Raw genomic sequence first — 20,735 nt, forward strand, 5'->3', positions numbered from 1 at the left:
TGCACAAATAGACTAGTTCTTCCTCATATTGCTGTAAGAAGACTTCAGACAGCATCAGCCTATTTCAAAGGATTCTTTTGTTCCTGGGAAAGGGAGTCTTTCTATTTAGTCTGAATAGTATGGCTTTGTACTAGTTACCAGTGGTTCAGTATATTCTTTTCTAAAGTATATCTCCTAGGAATGCATCCCTTCCTAGGGAAAGAGCCCTTTTGAATGAAAACTGACTTGCCCTTTGTGTGCAGTGTAGTTGTAGCCATATTGGTCCCAGGATATTAGAGAGACAAGGTGGGTGAGGTAATATCTTTTATTGGACCAACTTCTGTTGGTGAGCAAGACAAGCTTTTGAGCCGCACAGAGCTCTTCTTCAGGTCTAGGAAAGATACTCCCAGTTTCACAGTAACATGCAAGGTGGAACAGATTGTTTAGCGTAAGTAGTTAGCTACTATCATCTCTTACAATATGTACTAACTACTTACGCTAAACAATCTGTTCCACCTTGCATGTTACTGTGAAGCTGGGAGTACCTTTCCAGACCCGAAAAGAGCTCTGTGTGGCTCAAAAGCTTGTCTTGCTCACCAACAGAAGTTGGTCCAACAAAAGATATTACCTCACCCCCCTGGTCTGTTTTGTTTCCCCTTTTGGAAGATGTTGAGATTCCTCATGCTGGTTCATGGTGCCTGCAGTAGGGTAACATACAGTATAATACAGATCAGAACATCCCAATGATTATAACTTGTACAGATTTGTTACAGTTATGTCAGGAAAAACTAACAAATGCAATTGAACTATTACAATCAAACCTGGCTCTTCATTTAGGGATTCCTTTTCATTCCCTTTTTTTCTATGGCTAGTGGGATGAAAATAAGGTGTATCCTGGTCGGTGAGCCTTAGAAAGGGGCCAGTTTTGCCTCTGTATTTCCTCTGACTTCCATGCATGTTTTGCAATGTGCAGTTTTTCGCAAGGCCAGGAGTCGGGGTGTCACCATGACAGGTATGGCTCCAGATATGAGTGCCAATCTCAGGTCAGACTGTCAGAAAACAAGACAGACACCCCAAACTGGTGATGTATTTTATTATTCTATTTCACCAAGCTAGTAACAAGTGTGAACTCCTGGATCACTGTATTAGTCTTACCACAGAGCTACAGAGAGTCCTCCTTTGGCTCTCCAACCACTACTTTACCACCAAGACAAACTGGAATTTGTGATAAAAGGTTATTAAAACCAAAAGTCACCACACATTAGGCCACTCCTGACCCCAAAGGGCCAGTCATTTACCCTATTTCACTAAGAAAAGGAGTACTTGTGGCACCTTAGAGACTAACCAATTTATTTGAGCATGAGCTTTCGTGAGCTACAGCTCACTTCATCGGATGCATACTGTGGAAAATACAGAAGATGTTTGTTTTTATACACACAAATCATGAAAAAATGGGTGTTTATCACTACAAAAGGTTTTCTCTCCCCTGACCCCACTCTCCTGCTGGTAATAGCTTATCTAAAGTGATCACTCTCCTTACAATGTGTATGATAATCAAGGTGGGCCATTTCCAGCACAAATCCAGGGTTTAACAACAACATCTGGGGGGGGGGTTAGGAAAACAAGGGGAAATAGATTATCTTGCATAATGACTTAGCCACTCCCAGTCTCTATTCAAGCCTAAGTTAATTGTATCCAATTTGCAAATGAATTCCAATTCAGCAGTCTCTCGCTGGACTCTGGTTTTGAAGTTTTTCTGTTGTAATATCACAACTTTCATGTCTGTAATCGCGTGACCAGAGAGATTGAAGTGTTCTCCGACTGGTTTATGAATGTTATAATTCTTGACATCTGATTTGTGTCCATTCATTCTTTTATGTAGAGACTTTCCAGTTTGCCCAATGTACATGGCAGAGGGGCATTGCTGGCACATGATGGCATATATCACATTGGTAGATGTGCAGGTGAACGAGCCTCTGATAGTGTGGCTGATGTTATTAGGCCCTGTGATGGTGTCCCCTGAATAGATATGTGGGCACAGGTGGCAATGGACTTTGTTGCAAGGATAGGTTCCTGGGTTAGTGGTTCTGTTGTGTGGTATGTAGTTGCTGGTGAGTATTCGCTTCAGGTTGGGGGGCTGTCTATAGGCAAGGACTGGCCTGTCTCCCAAGATTTGTGAGAGTGTTGGGGTCATCCTTCAGGGTAGGTTGTAGATCCTTGATAATGCATTGGAGGGGTTTTAGTTGGGGGCTGAAGGTGACGGCTAGTGGCGTTCTGTTATTTTCTTTGTTAGGCCTGTCCTGTAGTAGGTGACTTCTGGGAACTCTTCTGGCTCTATCAATCTGTTTCTTCACTTCCGCAGGTGGGTATTGTAGTTGTAAGAATGCTTGATAGAGATCTTGTAGGTGTTTTGTCTCTGTCTGAGGGGTTGGAGCAAATGCGGTTGTATCGCAGAGCTTGGCTGTAGACAATGGATCGTGTGGTGTGGTCAGGGTGAAAGCTGGAGGCATGTAGGTAGGAATAGCGGTCAGTAGGTTTCCGGTATAGGGTGGTGTTTATGTGACCATCGCTTATTAGCGCCGTAGTGTGCAGGAAGTGGATCTCTTATGTGGACTGGTCCAGGCTGAGGTTGATGGTGGGATGGAAATTGTTGAAATCTTGGTGGAATTCCTCAAGAGCTTCTTTTCCATGGGTCCAGATGATGAAGATGTCATCAATATAGCGCAAGTAGAGTAGGGGCATTAGGGGACGAGAGCTGAGGATGTTGTCGATCTCACACCAAAGACAATGCCTTAGCCAATTACTCTATTAAACTAACTAAAGATTTATTAGCTAAGAAGAAGAAATGAGAGTTACTGAGATATTAAAGCAGGTAAAATACATTACAGGTGAGTTAGAGTTTTTACTCCAAATGATAGCAGAGCTGTAGTATGCTAGTTCTCCATGAGTCTCTCAAGGTTACCCAAAATGGCTTTGGTGACCTCTGTCCAATTGCTCAGGATTCCCCCTGTCGGAATCCATCAGTCCAGAGATATTGGATCACTCCTAGCATTGCCTTCTGGGGAAAGCAGCTATCAGAAGAAATCTGGCAACTTCCCATCACAGCATGAGCCCTCCCTTTGCTGACTAAACACAGACAAAGTTTGTGGATTTTCCATTGTTGAACATAATGATCTATACTTTGAAGTTAACATGCTTCTTCATTTACAGTTCAATCCTGTTTGATGGGCGATTCAGTTACATACATGCACAATGCATTCAGTTACAGCAATCAAGACAATCTTCATTAGTTTTCATGAACAATGTGATAGCCAGAAACAATCCTTCATTAGTTTTCATGCAGTTTCACACATTAAATAAATTCTCATCTACACGCTAGGGATGTAAAATAGTAAACAGTTAACCGGTAAGCATTAGTATTACTGGATAACCCAGTCTAACCATTAACCCCCAGCCCTGGGTGGGCCGGCACAGCACCGGCTGCACCGCCCTGCCGACCCCAGCCCCCGGCCCAATGGAGCAGCCTCAGCCCCACGCTAGCAGGAGCAGCCCCAACAGCAGCCCTGAGCCAGGAGGCCAGGAGTCGGGGTGGCCCCTGGCCCCTCTCCCTTTAATCGGTTAACCAGTTAAACGATATAATTTTAATGGTTTAACTGGTTAACTTTTAAAACGATATTTACATCCCTATTACATGCTGATACATCCTTCTGATCTAGGGCTAATTAACTACAGGGAGAAAGATAATGTGAATCAACAAGTTACAGATGAGTGAAGACAATAACATTAACATTTCTTTGAACTACTTTAGCAAACTAGTGAATTAGTCTGATCACAGTACAATATCTTTTGACACTCCTTTGAGTTCTATTAGCATTGGAATGAATTAGCCTGCTGCCTCGGTCTGAGCTGGCAACCTGCTAGGCAGCATCACAGGGGGAACAGCTATATTTTTTTTTCTTAGTGCCTTTGACCCTGCGCCCATTTCCAGCCTTGCAAAAATTTTGTGACTAAGTTAAAACAGACCTGTCAGCATTAATTTACTTGACACTGGCCTCTTTGCTGTGAAATCCAAGATGGTAGATTTGGGGGGTAGCAGTGTGTGATGAGGGGGAAGGCAGGAGCTCGTGGCATCCTGGTTCTGCAGAAAGCATGTGTCCATGGTGGGGGTATTGGCACAGGTGCTATGTAGATCCCATGAGATCTTGAGGGAATCTGCTGGTTTTTGGGAGCTGAGCACTATGAGGCTTTTGGGGGGTACACAGGGTTGGGAGGCATTTCACTACCACCTGCCCTTAATATAAGGAAGCCTTGTCGGTGTCTGCAGTGAGTCAGTTCCCCATCACCACCAGGCTCTGGCGTCGCAAGCACTGCATTCGAGGCCTCCACAGGCCCCGCTTTCTCTTTGCAGGTTAATGGTAGGCACACTCCAACCTCTGAGCGTCTTTCTGGAGTTTCCTAGCCCCCTGATACTCAGGACACTTTCAGAATTCCCAGGTCCTCTGTTTCTAAAGGAACAGTATACCACAGCTTACTAGCTAAGCTGTAGAGCACAGTTCTGCTTATCACATAACACTTAGATTTGTTTACAGAGAAAGCAAGTGTAAGTTTATTTAACAAAGAACAGAGATTCCAATGATAGCAATCATAAACACTGGAAACAGAGCGTTACAGATGAAATAAAATTGCCTACTTAACGTACAGCCTAAACTTAACTAATAAGACATTATGTCATAAGAGCAAAAGCTCACCCAAAATCCTTCCAGTGTATTAAAGCCAGGGTTGTGATTTTTTGTTCATGAAGGAAGCCCACTGTCAGTGTACTCCCTAGGTGAAAATTATTGTGTGTCTCCTTGCATTCTTCTGATATACCAAACTAATTCTTTGATCTTAGTCATAAACTGGCAACCTTGCTGTCGTGTATTTCTTCCTGTAGATTTTGTGGTCTCTTGTAAACTTTGCAATCTTGATTAGCTGGTGATATCGTGTTCCATCAGACTTCTCTTGTAAGACACACAAATGTCTCCTATGAAGATAAGTGTCTGTTATCTCTTGCCTGAACAGAACCAATTTATCACCTTCTGGTGACCTGTCTTGTTTGCCTTAAGAACACAGTTTTCAGCGTATATACATATTACTGTACCTGCACATTTCAGTGATGATCAGTGTGAAAGAGGCTTTCAGTAGAGACCTTATATGATACTCTTTGAAAGAAATATGGAGCTACCAGACCCAGGGGATCCCAAACCATATGCAGCCCTATGCCTTCTGCCATTTGGCACCAAGAGGTTCCTGAGTCACAGGCAGCTTACCACTTCCTCAAGTGGGGCTTCTAGAACATTTACCACTTAACTTTACTTATGCACTACAGTAATTTATGTGTTGATTATTTTCTTATATACATTTTTGTACGTGGCAAGGATCCACTTTTAAATTTGATTTGTTTTTAATACCTAAAACAAAAAGGCACATGTCTAAAGCTCTGATTATCCTTCAAAATCACATGCATCATTGGATAGTAGAGCACCCCAACAAGTGAGTAACCAATTCCATCTCTGACCCTTTCCCCACAGAGGGTGTTTCTTGATGGCAATAATTTCATAGTGAGAAAACTGCCAAGATAGGCTGGCTTTTTGGCTAAGAGCCAGGATGGTATCCCATTAAGAAAATCTACTTTCATGAATATTTGTGACATATTATGCTTTTACATATTAAAAGCTTGAGGGAACATAAAGCATATTTTGGTAATGGTCTTTCAGTGTCGGCTTTTATTGTTCTTTTGGAGAGGCATTAGAAAGAACCTGGAAAAAAAGAAAAAGATTTTAGATTTTAGTGGTCTGACACTTTAGCACATGCAGTCATTTATTGTTCGTGTTATTGCTCAAGTGTAATATAATTTAATCCATCAACCTGGGAATGAATATCCTTATTCTTAAATTCCTGGGAAATCCTTCAGATTTAGAACATAGGAAGCTTGAGTTACTGAATTGTTTGAATGCTCAGTTATTATAACAGATAGCAATTGAGAGCAAGAAGTGATGATTTGTGTCCTGATGAATTCATTACTGTTAAACATTGGTGGGATATCTAATAAGCAATTAGTCATAACCTCCCCAATTGAAGTCATTTAATCAAATTCATGCTAATCTAACATAAGAACAAATGTAATAATCAATTTTTATGACACAAAGGGGTTCTTTGGAATTGTTTATCCAGTTATTTATTCATCAGAAATTTTCTGCTCAAACTATTAAAAATGAGTAATCAGTGTCTTAAGACTTTTTTAACATGGAGCAAGGCAATTTTACCAAGTTGCATGACTTGCAGGACTAAATTAATGTCTGACTTTTATTTGGGGGAAGGGAATAAAGTGAAATTATGTATTTAAGCTTCTTTGTAGAAAATGTTAGGATTTCATTTTAGCTAAATGTAAATGAACATGGGGTGCTTTTTTGTTTAATACATTAGCTTTCCTTGTTTGGAAACATTATTGTTAATTGCCTTATTTTGTAGATGAAAACGTAAAACATTGCAGCCAGATACAGAGGAGGGCTGGGATACCTCTTTAAAATGTTAGTTATAAAGCTATTAGTTTATTTAGTGATATGGCAATTATGAGTTATGTTTTCTACATTCTTTTTGAAAAAAAGAACTGGTCCCACTTTATTTTTCTTATGAAGAGTTGTTGAACACATGAAAATGTCAAGATAGACATTCTAGATTTATCTGAAATTAACAGTAGACTGACAGATGTAGAAATTGAAAACACCACCTGGAGTAGAGAATGGTGCGTTTTTTTTTTTTTTTTAAGCAAAACAAGTATGGTGTGGGGCCTTTTATTGTCTAACGTGATTTATGTCAATTAGGACAGTTCTCTGTAAATATCAGCTTTTATGTATTTGTCTATTCAAACTACTGTGTTAATGTAGGGCCAGGTTCTGATACTCTTTCTCACATTGAGTAGTCCCATTTAAATCCAGTGTGATTGCTCAAGGAGCTAGATACTGTTCTTCATGAGTATGAGTACTGCAGTTTAGCCCCTAATAATTAATGTGAATCACATAAACAGTATAACAGTTTGGTTTAGCTTCTTAAAACTATGTTAAAATGAATTGGTGGACAAATGTTAAAAAATATACATAGTATGTTTAAATTCTTGATTTTTTTTCTTCTTGTTTTGTAATTGAAAACCCTACCTGACAAACTGCAGATACTATGTAAATACAAACATTGCCTTTACCTTACATAATGGTGAAAGTAAGCAATCATTGATACAATTTACCAAGGATTATGGTAGATTCTCCATCCCTGACCATTTTAAAATCAAGAAATTTTTTTTTTTTAAGGGAGATGTTCTGGAAATTATTTTGGGGAAGTTCTATGGCCTGTGCTGTACAAGAGGTTAGACTAGATGTTCACAATAATCCCTTCTGGCCTTAGAATCTGTGAAAAGGACAATGCGTGCGTGCAGCAACCACAGAATGGTATTTTGACAAAAACACTGGTGATGTTGACTTTCCTCTTTCCCTCCCCTTATAGGGTTGCCAGGTGTCCGGGTTTCGACCGGAAAGTCCGGCTGAAAAGCGGACTGCCGCAATGTCCAGTCAGATCTACTGACCGGATACCCAAAGTCCAGTTACTGCAGGTGGGGAGGCACCGGGTCATTACCCGCGCCAGCCCCTACTCAGCCAGGGCCGCCTCCTACCTGTGTTGGGCAGCTGCAGCTCCCAGCCCCGGCTCTGCAGGCGCGTCCCTCCGTGGGAGGAAGAGAGCAAATGGAGGCGAAGCCTTGGGGGAAGAGATGGAGCAGGGGCGGGACCTCGCGGGGAAGAGGTGGTGATGGGGGCGTTCCAGCACTCCTGCTGGAGTGTCACGTTTTTAAATATTACAGAGTTGGCAACCCTACCCCATTGTGGTCCAAAGTGAGTGGGCATCCTAATCAAGCAAGAAGACGGCTGGCTAAACAGGATGTTTGGAGAATCTTAAAGTGTATTTTTCTGTACAGAAGTGTCTTAGGTAGCAAGTATAAAGGATAAACTTTTAGCTGAGGAAGATATAATTATATTTTTGGATACGCATTTGTTCAGAAATTAGTAAATGTTTTTAATGATGAATATAATTCAGAGGGAAATATTATATTTACCATATTTTGAAATAGGTGGGTTAAATCTGTGATGGATTTCTTGTCTTCCTTTTATTGAACTATTTGAGAGTCTCTTCAGTTTCTGTTGTGCATAAAAAATGCTTGTACCAAAATCTAAAACCAGCCTAGAATGTTATTTCATACCCTGTATGTTTCAGTCAGAGAGAGAAAGAAGTACACTTCAGGTTTATGTAAGCAAATGCCTCTTTGGAAGGGTGGGAATTTGTGGTGATCAAGAAGAGAGATCCCCTGAAAAAGATCACTTATTACTCTAAAATGCAAATTTCTGCTATCTAGAAAAGTTTGATGCTGAAAACCACCTGTTCTGGATCTGGTACATTTATTAATGTTCCTGGAACATTACACGAAAAGCAATACACATAACAGATACAATTGGAAGGTGTGTTTCGGCAGTGAGTGGTTTCATTCACTTGGCCCATGAGGCAGATCCAGCCTGCTTGATGGGCCTCTATGACAAACTCAAATGATGTAGAATTCAAGTTTTCATTTCAGATTTCTAGGCCTCATCTGAATGTGTCATGTAACTTTGTCTTAGCCTGAAACAACTATTTTCCAAATTTTGACTTTTACTTTCATCTTGTTGAGGTGTTACTTCTGAAACCTAACAGTGACACTTTAAAAACAAGAAAATTTAAAATAATTTGGGTGTACAATTTTGCCTAACTTGCAGTTACTGTAATTGTGCGTTGAAATTGGGTAATGGCACATGCCACTAGTCGTATATACAAAGGGCAGAAGTGACACTGATTTTAGTGCTTTGTATCCTTTTTTCCTGCCGAGTGCAACAGTAGCTTTATTAAGAGCCAAATTCTGCTTTCTGCTTTCAGTTCCACTGGTGCATCTTCAACTACAATAAATGAAAGTTGCATCCATATAACTGACTGAACAAATTGGCCCTTAAATAATAGTTATTACTGAGGACCATATTCTACCCATAGTCTTTATGCAAATCTCCCACTGGGCCTGATCCAACGAGGTGCTAAATCTTTGTAACTCAATGATAGTAGTAGGTGCTCAGCAGCACTCAATATTGTGGCCATTTTTATTAACGGGAGATTGGCTGGCTGTTGATTTAATTTAGTAGTTCTGTTCTACAGACTATAATAAAAAATGTATTTTGGCCAGTGCTACAGAATAAATTTGATACTCTTTTAGTAAGGGCTCTGTAAATGTTTTGATTTCCACATCATTAAAAAAAAAAAAACGTTTTAGGACTGGTGTTACTATAATATAGTACAAAGTTAGTCCTGAAACTTTAGTTCAATAAGAGCAACTCTGCTCACCTAACTTGTCAGAGGAGTCCCACAGTAATCAGGCTACTCACATGAATAACACACAGAATTTGGCCCCTTCTGAAAATCTTGCAAGCATTTTTCTTAAGTAGAAAGGAAGAGTATTTAGATCTGGACTCATGTTTATAGACACTTATCACAATGAATACACACTCTTGAAGCTGGATTATTTTGCACAAGTCATGCAAAAGCTGTGTATATAGTATTATTTGCCATACCAGCAGTCTGAGAGTGTGCCTTATTGGTAATTGTTTTTTTGCTTCCACAGATTTCAGGAAACCTCACTGTGCCTTGGATTACAGGGTGTTCCAGAAAAAGAGCAGTAAGTACATTTCACTTGAAGCAGCAAATGGGCTAAGTAAAGGCATGGAAAAACATTTTAAAAAAATTTGAATGACCTCTAGAAAAATGTCACTTTGAGTATTTGGTAAAACAGAAATGAGTGTTTTTTGTTGTTTTATTTTATTTTATTTTTTGTTCATAGTAGCCACAAACAGTAGCCTGTAAATATACCCCATAAATAGCTGTACAGTATCTAGTGTGTTAAAAGCCCAAAATTGAAATCCTAGGTCCCATCATGCCACCTTTACACATGTAAGTAGTCCAAGTATCTGAAGTGCACAAATAAGGATTATTTCCATGAGTAAAGACTGCAAGACTTGATGTGATTTGTGTTAAAAATGAAACAAAGGCTGGTCATGACCCAAAAATTCAGAGAGGGAAAACTAAACTCATAAGGAGACAAATCCTAGTTTGTCAGCCTGCTAGATCCTATCTGTATGTCTATATATAAAATATGAGAAGCAGGATTTAGTCTAAAATGTATGTCATAGTTATCTCAGGTGTAATTTTTATCCACATTTTAGTTTTTATACCCTTTCCTATTAAGCGAAATCAACCAGATTGGTGTTCTGAAGTCATAAGGCATTCCTAAATATAGTATAAAACTATACTTCTGTTCATATTTACAAACCTTTATTGAAAATGTCATAACTTTCCTGTCTTCCAGCTCAAAGTCTATTTTCCTAAAATAATAGTCAGTGTTGCGGTATAACAGTGGGAGGGAAAATATTTGCTCTCAGTTATTTACATGTAGTAAGGTTCTGAGTGATAGAATGTATCAATTCAACCATCAGTAAATCCTAACTAGATATAAAAGCACCTCTATTTAATACATCTAATATTACTTTTTAAAGATAAAAAGTTAAAGGCAGCTGTTCGTGCTTACATGTTTCCCAAAGCATAAAAAGAACTTTAAGATAAAGATGAGAAATAGATATGCTTTACACAAAGGAATCTTTTAGTAAAACTTTGTAGTTTTTAAAAAAAAATTAAAAAACCCTAAGCCTAAATGTTGTGAGCTGGATAATTCAGAGACATTCCACATTTTTAATAACTTTGCCCGTATATTCTATTATGCTGTGCACTCTACACATAAAATTAGTCTGAGCTTGTGATAAGCATGAAAACGATTGAATTTCACATTTGAAAAATGATTAAAATAGGGGGAAAAATGTTTTTCATATTGTAAGCACATGCCAGTTTCTTTGATGTCTGTTAGCAGTTCCAGTGATGGGCCACGGGGAACTTTCTGGCAGACTACAGATGTTCAGTGAGTCACATGTGGCCTGCTCCGAAATCCATTGAAGTCAATGGGAGTCTTTCCATTGACTTAAATTGGGCTTTGATCAGGCCTATGATATTGCCTGTCATCCTCATTCTCAGCTGCTAAATTACATTAAAAGACAGCTAAAATTAATTAAATACTTGTCTAATTGCTTTTTCATGTAATCAATTGCTGTAGTTGCCAGAGGGGCTTTATGCTATCCTGCTTGGGAGGGCAGGTGGGCACAAGACAATCCCTAGTAAGTTGCATTCCACACTATGGGGGAAAAGTGGGAGCTTCCCCTGCTGTGTAGAGTAAATAGTTCTAGCCTTTGGGACAATGAGATATTTAGGGGGCAATATTTGCAGAGAGGGTTAGAATGGATATATGGATTCTGTATAGTTAAAGGGGTGTTTGAATCCATGTCAGGCATAAGATCAAGAGAAGTATAGTAGTGTTTTTAGACTTCAAAATGTTCAAGGGATAGGATGTATTGTGGTTCACAGTGAAATAGTGGTTAGAAGGGTGGGTGTTTATAGAATGTATGTAGAGGGTAAGATAGATATGTTGTGATCTCATTAGTGAGAAGGTAGGATATGAGAATGATCGTTCTTAGCCAATATATGAAGGATAGGAGATGAGATAATGATACAAAGGGAGAGCAATCTGCAGGAGGGTGTGTTCTGGTGTAGGTGGATAATGGTTGCACATGTTGTGGAGTACCACAATATGAAGAGTATGGGATAGTATCAAGGGTACTTTATATAGGAATGTAGCTTATACTAGAAATGTAGAAAAGATACAATATGAGGGTATAAAGGGGCTTTGGGCATGTAATAGGATGGTCAGGGATGTGAGAGTGCACAGTTAAAAAGTTGTCTGACAAACCGGAAAGGACAGTTAACTTCCTTTTCTCCCCATCCCTCACTTACAAAAGACATGTAAGTATTTCCCTGTTTGCTGTTAATGACCCATCCAATTTGACTGCATCCATTGTTCCCACATAGAGTAAGTATTTAATTAACTCAGAATTGAGCTGGTTCATTTCTGTAGTGGCTGCCAGTGCCTACAGGAGGAAATTTCCACAGTCCATTTATCTCCGACATGGCTTAATAAACACATGTGTTTCATATCTTTACTACTCTTGTCACAAGAATGTTTTTGCTTCAAGATTTGTCTTCACTGCAATGTTAGCTTGAGTTATCTACACTTCAGGTAACTAGTCTCGAGTTTCCTTAGTTCAAATGAGCGTGGTAACACTGCAAAACAACATCTGAGCAGCACAAAGTGGTAGTATGAGCAGCACAGAGTAGCTGCATCGTTAGCAGGACTCAAGCTTTTTTGTAAGCTCTCCGGGAAAGGAGCCATGTACTACTTTGTATTTCGTACAGTGCTTTCAACAATGGGGCCCTGTTCGTGGTTGGTTGGCACTACCATAATAGACATGATTAACAATTCATATACCCTCTGATGGGTCAGTCAGCACTTGAGCTGGAAATTTTTGTGCATGAGTGGGAATCTGGTATGGGGCAGCACTCAAGTTATATTTCTAGCTAACACTGCAGTGTAGAGAAGTCCTGTCTCCTGAGCTGACCCTGACTGCATGTGTGCACGTGTATGCACATATTTATAAAAAATAATTCTCTGAATGAAACCAAAACTGAAGTAGCTCTTCTCCTGATTTCCTGCTCTTGGAATGTGCAGGATATTCTCTGCCATTATTTTCCTGGGGAATAATCGTGTTCCATAAATATAATGTCAGGATGGATTAATTTTGTGTAATGGCCTCAGAAACCATTGTTTTCCTCATGTACCACTGTGACGACTGGAGTTACAGTCCCTAGAGTTAAGCATCACAAGGTTGATGGTGAGGTGCTCATCTCTAGCATTCATTTCCCATCTAATCAAAAAGCTCATGTTTTATATATATTTAAAAAAAAAAAAAAGTGAGGGTTGAGGCCCATGGCAAGATCTCTGTCTTCTGATAAAAAGAAAAGGAGTACTTGTGGCACCTTAGAGACTAACCAATTTATTTGAGCATAAGCTTTCGTGAGCTACAGCTCACTTCATCGGATGCATCTCACGAAAGCTTATGCTCAAATAAATTGGTTAGTCTCTAAGGTGCCACAAGTACTCCTTTTCTTTTTGCGAATACAGACTAACATGGCTGTTACTCTGAAACCTGTCTTCTGATAGGCTACTTCACCAGGGGTAGAAAGCTGAGGGGTTCTTTTAAATGTAGGTTTAACTTGTCTCTATGTCCCTGCTTTGGCTGTCATTACTGCTATGTAAAGAGAAGCTAATTTGTTTTACAGCAGGTTGCATAATTTACAGCAGTCAGTTTCAGAAACAATGTAATAGTGAGATACTTTAAAGTCGCTATTAGCAGTCCTCCCTCTGTAAGTCAAATGCAGTAGATTTTCAATGGTAGAATAACTCTAGTGACAGACTGATGTCACAAAGAGCAACTGGGAAACCCAGTGGAGTGAAAAATAGCTCAGCACAGTTCTTTAGAAATGCAGCATAAGACTTTGTTTTCATTTTTTTAAAGCCCTGCTAATGGAAAGAGCAATGAAGCTCCCTCCAAGTGAGCTCCCTCAAAATGAAACTTTTTACCTTCAGTTTCTAAAATTAGTTTAAAAGTAATGTAAAGTTCTTATTCTCCTAAATCTTAGATAATCCTTTAAATAAGCTTTGAAATATACTTCTGTTTTTATTTATTTTGCTTTATTTCATTTTAATTTACATGAACTGAAATCTTAGATTGTAGATTAGCTTGGCATGTACAGGAACTAAAATGTGCTGATGTAGATCCATAAATGTTTTAGCTTATGTAGTAACTGTAAATCTGTTCTGGAAATACAATAATGTGTGTGCCAAGACTGCTGTTTAGTAACCTTGGTTAACTATCTTGCTATTAATTTGTGTTGTTAAATAGCCTGAATCAGTGCAGTTGAAGATGCTTTGTAAACCATTTTCGACTGTTGCAGATTTACTAGTCTAATAAATGACCGCAGTTTCCCATCTTTCACATAATCTCACACAAGGCAAATTGTCTTCTAATGAGAATCAAGAAAAGGACAAAATAATTTGTATTTGTCTGAACATGTGGTAGGAAAACAAAATATCTCTAATTTTGTGTTGTGATTCAGAACAATCCAGGGTAGGGTTCTAAATAGAGTTGTGTAGAGAGAAATTGGAGAAAAACAGAAGGCTGTACAGTGTTAGCAGGTATTTAGCATGTACAGTTGAACTTAATTTGAAGTGGTATTTCTGGCAGCCTTTAAATTTAGGGGTTGTCTCCACATGGAGTTGTTCCCAATTAGCTGTTCCTGATTATTCAGGAACAAGTCTATGTGTGGATAAGCCCTCAGATTATCTCTAAAGCAAAAAATAACTTTGCAGTCGAGAAAAATAGTAGGCTATATGTAACATCTGTTTAGTTCAAATATCTGAAACTTTTGGGAGGTAATATATTAAACATTCAACACCTGATCCCTTCAGTTAAGGGCGAAGAAAGTTCACAATCCGCATCTGTCCGAGGAGACCTCCAAGGACAGAGAAGAATTAACACTCCTCATGTGTTTCAGACAGAACATTTCTATTTAAAAGAAAGCAAAAAACCCCTACTGCGTTGTTTGTTTGTGAAAGGTGCCCTTAGTAGTAGATGGATTCCTCTTCATGTCATTATAAGAAATAATGACAAAAAGAATACACATACATACTCTTGGTAGATCACCTTTAAAAACAGATAAAACTAATAAACTAATAAAAAATGAGGAAGGAAAGCAAAAATAGAAAATGTTGTTGTGGAGTTTCCTTGTAGACTTATGTCATTTGACTTTCTGCTATCTATAATAGTATCCACAGGCCCTTCTGAGGACCTGATCTAGAGTCAAAACCACAGTCCTTTTCCATACCTGTGGGCTGTAGATTGGAAATCCTATTGGTGCTTCCTGTGAGATCTGTTTCCCTTGAGAGTTAACCTAATATAAGTAATTGGTAATTTACAGAAGAAGAAAATAAATAAAATTGTTGGATATTAAATATGTGGATTATATATGCTGATGCTTCTATCATTTGTGTACACTAGTGGCAAGTTTGTATATGCACACATGGAGGACCTGGTATGAAAAACAAACCCTGGGAATTTAGGTGAGAAATGTAGTTTCATCTGAACAACTAATTTTTTTCTTATGATCTACAGCTTTAACACTAGACCAGGGATCGGCAACCTTTGGCACGCGGCCCATCAGGGAAATTAGCTGGCTGGCCGGGACAGTTTGTTTACCTGCAGTGTCCACAGGTTCGGCCGATCGCAGCTCCCACTGGCTGCGGTTTGGCGTTCCAGACCAATGGGGGCCGCAGGAAGTGGCGGCCAGCACATCCTTTGGTCCGCGCCACTTCCTGCAGCCCCCATTGGGCTGGAACGGCGAACTGCGGCCAGTGGGAGCTGCGATCAGCTGAACTTGCGGACGCTGCAGGTAACTAAACCATCCCGGCCTGCCAGCAGATTTCCCTGACAGGCCGCGTGCCAAAGGTTGCCGATTTCTGCACTAGACACTTCATCAGCTTTTAAACTACTATTTTCAGTGGCAGATACTAGTGTTCATTTTGAAGTAACTCCTACATACTTGCTTTCTTGCTTGCATTTTAATTGAATGGCGTGTTGGATAAATTGCACTCATTCTAAAAGAATATTCACAAGTCTTTCAGTATGGTTTTAGGTTTCCATCTGTAACAGGTCATCAGAAGGAGAAATGGAAATGACATATATAGTCTGATCTTCAAGCTCAGGACCCCAGGTGGGAAAGCAAATGTCGATTAAGGCCACCTTTGTCCTCCTTTGGCATCAATAAGAGCAGCCTCAGGGCTGCTGTTACACACTTTGGATGCAGTGGCCCCATGGGGCTGCTCTGCTGGCTGGAGATTGCCAGAGGGCCTCCTCTCCCATCCTTTACACATTCCTGACAAGTCTCCTATGAGGGGAGGAGGCTGGGAGTGGATGGCACAGACTTAATGTATAATGGGTGCTCAGCACCTTCAAAAAATCAGGGCACTTATGGCCTTGCCTAGGTATGGATGAATTGCCTAACTTTAAACATTCTGGTTTGAAAATTTTTGCCAAAGTGTGCCCATGAGATATTTGTAAGTGTTGTTCAGCCTTACTTCTCTGTACAGTGGCATGAATATAACCCTCACTGAAGAGAAATGCTTTTAAGTGTTCTAGTGAAATGTGGTTGATTTGACCAATTCTTGACTGAACAATTACATGCTCTGTATGCAAAGTTATTAGAGTGATGGCACGTGTCCATTACACAATGGATGCGTGCATCTCATGCAATGGTGCCAGAGAGTTTTCTCTAATGGTGCCCATGGGGGTGGCCGTGTTTGTTCACTGGTGCTCCTTGTGCTCCCTCTGAAGCTATAAAGGGGTGGAGCCTTCCTCATCCTTCAGTTCCTTCCTACCATCCATGTTCGATCAGAGTATTCTGTCTGTCTGGTCCTTCAGTGGAGATTGCAGTGAATGTTCAGTTTTTAGTTAGTCCTACGTAAATAGTAGGAAACCATCCGCAAGTGCTACATACCTTAATAAGTGGAAACATTTCTTTATCTGTGTGTGTATGCCTACACTGCAATTAAACACCTGCAGTTGGCCTATATCAGCTGACTCAGGCTCACAGGGCTCTGGCTGTGGGGCTGTAAAATTGTGGTGTAGATGTTTTGTGTCCAATCTGGACCCTGGGCTCTGGGACCCTTCCCCGTTGCGGAGTACCAAAGCTGGGCTCCAGCCCAAGCCTGAACATCTACACTGCAGTTTTATAGCCCACAGTCTGAGTGCCGTGAGCCTGAGTCAGCTGACATGGGCTAGATCTGGGCATTTAATTGCGGAGTAAATATCCCCTGGGTCTCCTATGCAATCTACTATTCAATAGATTTTTGATTATTTCTTACACTTAAGAGTAAGGTTTGGTGGTCAGCTCTATATAAAAGTGCACCTTGTCACAGTTTTGGAGTTTCACTCTCACGTCATGGGACCGCATTCTCCAATCTTGTGACCACCTTAACAGTTTCTTAAAGGCCTAGAAAGATTGTTCCCTCCTATCAGGGACCCTACTTCATATTGGGATTGGAATTTAGTGTTGTTAGCCCTTATGGGCTCCCTTTCGAACTGTTAATTACCCATTTGTTACACCTTTCTGCAAAGGTGGCCTATCTAATAGCCATTGCCTCAGCAAGAAGAATGGGGGAATTACATGCTCTAGTGACTGTCCATATAGTTTTTTTACAAGAATGCTGTACAGTTTAGGCTAAACCCTAAGTTTCTCTCCAAAGTAGTATCTGATTCCACCCCAACCTATCTATATATTTACCAATCCTCTTTGCAGGGCCTCATACTCAAAAAGATGAGCAAAAGCTCTGCACTCTGGATGTTTGCTGAGCACGAGCTTTTTATCTGAAAAGAACAAAGTCTTGTGGGTCTCTTCCCAGGTGTTTGTCTCCTACTCAGAATGAATAGGAAGGCATCCTACCACAGTACAACTTTCCAAATGGATCACTAGCTGAATTGTTATGTGCTACAAGATCCAGGACATCGCGCTTGTAGAAAAGCTCTCTGCACACTCAGTCTCTACAGTATTTGTGGGAAATGTTCCTGTCGTGGGTGTCTGTATAGAGCGTCAACATGGTCTTCAGTCCACACTTTTGTTAGACATTACAACCACATCAAGAGAAGATGCTAATGTAAGAAAAGCAGTTCTGCAGTCTCTCTTCCACTGAGACTCCTAGCTCCCCCAGAAACTGCTTGGGAGTAATGGTGTAATGGACATTTGCAGTTACTCAAAGAAGAAAAAACAATTACTCACCTTCGTGTACCTTTCACCCATTGAGATGTGTTGCATGTGTCCGTTACCTGACCCACCCTCCTTCCGCAGTGCAGCGAAGTCTATCATCTAAAAGTCTGGTACGAAGGAACTGAAGGACACACAGGGCAGCTCTGTCCCTTAATATTCTCAGCTTGGTGCATGAGGAACACCAGGGTGAAGGCATGGCTGCCCCTATGTGTCTTGCCAGGGGAAGCCCTCTGGCACAGGTACATGGGAGGTACACACACTTAGTGTAGTGGACACATACAAAACACCTCGAAGAACAACAGTAGGAGAAGGTGGATAACTGTGTTTTATGTTTGCACAACTTATTCACAAAGCTTATAAAATGTACAGAGAAGGAAGGCTGCACTAGGCATACAGGTGCGGCTGCACAGTGAAAAGTTTTTCTGACCAGGAAAAATTCCTGCCCATTTCAGCTATAGTATGGTCTTTTATTTTTAAGTTGAAGAAATATGTGTTGTGTTTTGCTTTTCTTAAAGTGGCTGGATCATTCTTGCTAAAACTTCCTTTAAAATCACAAAGGTAGAAGCAAATCCTGGAAAATTTCAGCCCCAAATGTGAAAATTCGAAAAAACAAAGTTGAACAATTGAGAAACTAGAGTGGAAACGGTAATATAATCTTAACCATAGCTGTTACTGCTACTCCGCATGTAATTAAGGTTATTGAGACTTGTGTTTTGATATGAGTGAAAGCTTGGATATTTTTGGGTGTTGTGGGTTTTTAACTTCTGCAGTTTAAAAAGAAACAAGTATTCATCCAACAGCTGTGATAAACAAGACAGTGTTGCAAAATCTCTACTCTAGTTTATTCACTCTCACTCTGAGATGGACATTGTAGTACCCATTAAACCAAAATAAGTTAACTAGAATGATACTTCCAGACTCCCCTATCTTTACCCCATCTACAAGAGTGATGCTGGAATTCTGGTATTCCTTAGTTCTGTTTTAGTTGCCCACAGTCAAGGGTAGAAGTTGGTCTTTTTGAGCCACAGCATTGAAGTTTTGCCTAGAACATGGAATCACAATGTGAGGGGTTATGGGCTAAGCATTGCTGGAATACAAAGACACTCTGAACACAAGTTCAGATCTCAGCAGAGGCCTTTCAGCCCTTCTTCCTTCTGAGACAGATGAGTTAAGTCTATGCAGTTTACTGTATGTGTGTGTTATGAATGAGATCTTAAAAACAGAGGTTCTGTCTGCTTTCCATGTATGTTAAGAGTCAGACTGTGGCTGGTCCATGTGAGGGTCATGGAGATGCATCAAAGCTGCAGGAGACCTGCAAGGGAACTTGTCCTGAATTGCAAAAAGAAAAGGAGTACTTGTGGCACCTTAGAGACTAACCAATTTATCTGAGCATAAGCTTTCGTGAGCTACAGCTCACTTCATCTGATGCATAAAAGTGGAAAATGCAGTGAGGATGTTTTTATACACCCAGACCATGAAAAAATGGGTGTTTATAACTTCAAAAGGTTTTCTCCCCCCACCCCACTCTCCTGCTGGTAATAGCTTATCTAAAGTGATCACTCTCCTTACAATGTGTATGATAATCAAGGTGGGCCATTTCCAGCACAAATCCAGGGTTTAACAAGAACGTCTGAGGAAGGGGGGGGGGGGGGGGGGTTAGGAAAACAAGGGGAAATAGGTTACCTTGCATAATGACTTAGCCGCTCCCAGTCTCTATTCAAGCCTAAGTTAATTGTATCCAATTTGCAAATGAATTCCAATTCAGCAGTCTCTCGCTGGACTCTGGTTTTGAAGTTTTTCTGTTGTAATATCGCAACTTTCATGTCTGTAATCGCATGACCAGAGAGATTGAAGTGTTCTCCGACTGGTTTATTAATGTTATAATTCTTGACATCTGATTTGTGTCCATTTATTCTTTTACGTAGAGACTGTCCAGTTTGCCCAATGTACATGGCAGAGGGGCATTGCTTGCACATGATGGCGTATATCTCATTGGTAGATGTGCAGGTGAACGAGCCTCTGATAGTGTGGCTGATGTTATTAGGCCCTGTGATGGTGTCCCATGAATAGATATGTGGGCACGCAACGGGCTTTGTTGCAAGGATAGGTTCCTGGGTTAGTGGTTCTGTTGTGTGGTATGTAGTTGCTGGTGAGTATTTGCTTCAGGTTGGGGGGCTGTCTGTAAGCAAGGACTGGCCTGTCTCCCAAGATTTGTGAGAGTGTTAGGTCATCCTTCAGGATAGGTTGTAGATCCTTGATAATGCATTGGAGAGGTTTTAGTTGGGGGCTGAAGGTGACAGCTAGTGGCATTCTGTTATTTTCTTTGTTGGGCCTGTCCTGTAGTAGGTGACTTCTGGGTACTCTTCTGGCTCTGTCAACCTGTTTCTTCACTTCCGCAGGTGGGTATTGTAGTTGTAAGAATGCTTGATAGAGATCTTGTAGGTGTTTGTCTCTGTCTGAGGGGTTGGAGCAAATGCGGTTGTATCGTAGAGCTTGGCTGTAGACAATGGACCGTGTGGTGTGATCTGGGTGAAAGCTGGAGGCATGTAGGTAGGAATAGCGATCAGTAGGTTTCTGGTATAGGGTGGTGTTTATGTGACCATCGCTTATTAGCACCGTAGTGTGCAGGAAGTGGATCTCTTATGTGGACTGGTCCAGGCTGAGGTTGATGGTGGGATGGAAATTGTTGAAATCTTGGTGGAATTCCTCAAGGGCTTCTTTTCCATGCGTCCAGATGATGAAGATGTCATCAATATAGCGCAAGTAGAGTAGGGGTATTAGGGGACGAGAGCTGAGGAAGCGTTGTTCTAAGTCAGCCATAAAAATGTTGGCATACTGTGGGG

At 40.4% G+C, this 20,735-nt stretch overlaps 1 protein-coding gene across 5 annotated transcripts in view; it reads left to right on the forward strand.

Moving 5' to 3' along the window:
• HDX (highly divergent homeobox) overlaps positions 1–20,735 on the forward strand; it is a 91,504-nt gene that overhangs the window by 23,487 nt on the left and 47,282 nt on the right. For all 5 annotated transcript variants that reach the window (XM_043522248.1, XM_007059447.4, XM_043522250.1 and 2 more), the window contains one exon: positions 9,701–9,754. In XM_043522248.1, coding sequence (XP_043378183.1) covers positions 9,701–9,754 — 54 coding nt within the window. The remainder of the gene's footprint in view (positions 1–9,700; positions 9,755–20,735) is intronic.

This window comes from Chelonia mydas, chromosome 9 (genome assembly GCF_015237465.2).
Source record: "Chelonia mydas isolate rCheMyd1 chromosome 9, rCheMyd1.pri.v2, whole genome shotgun sequence".
Classification (NCBI taxonomy): Eukaryota; Metazoa; Chordata; order Testudines; family Cheloniidae; genus Chelonia; species Chelonia mydas.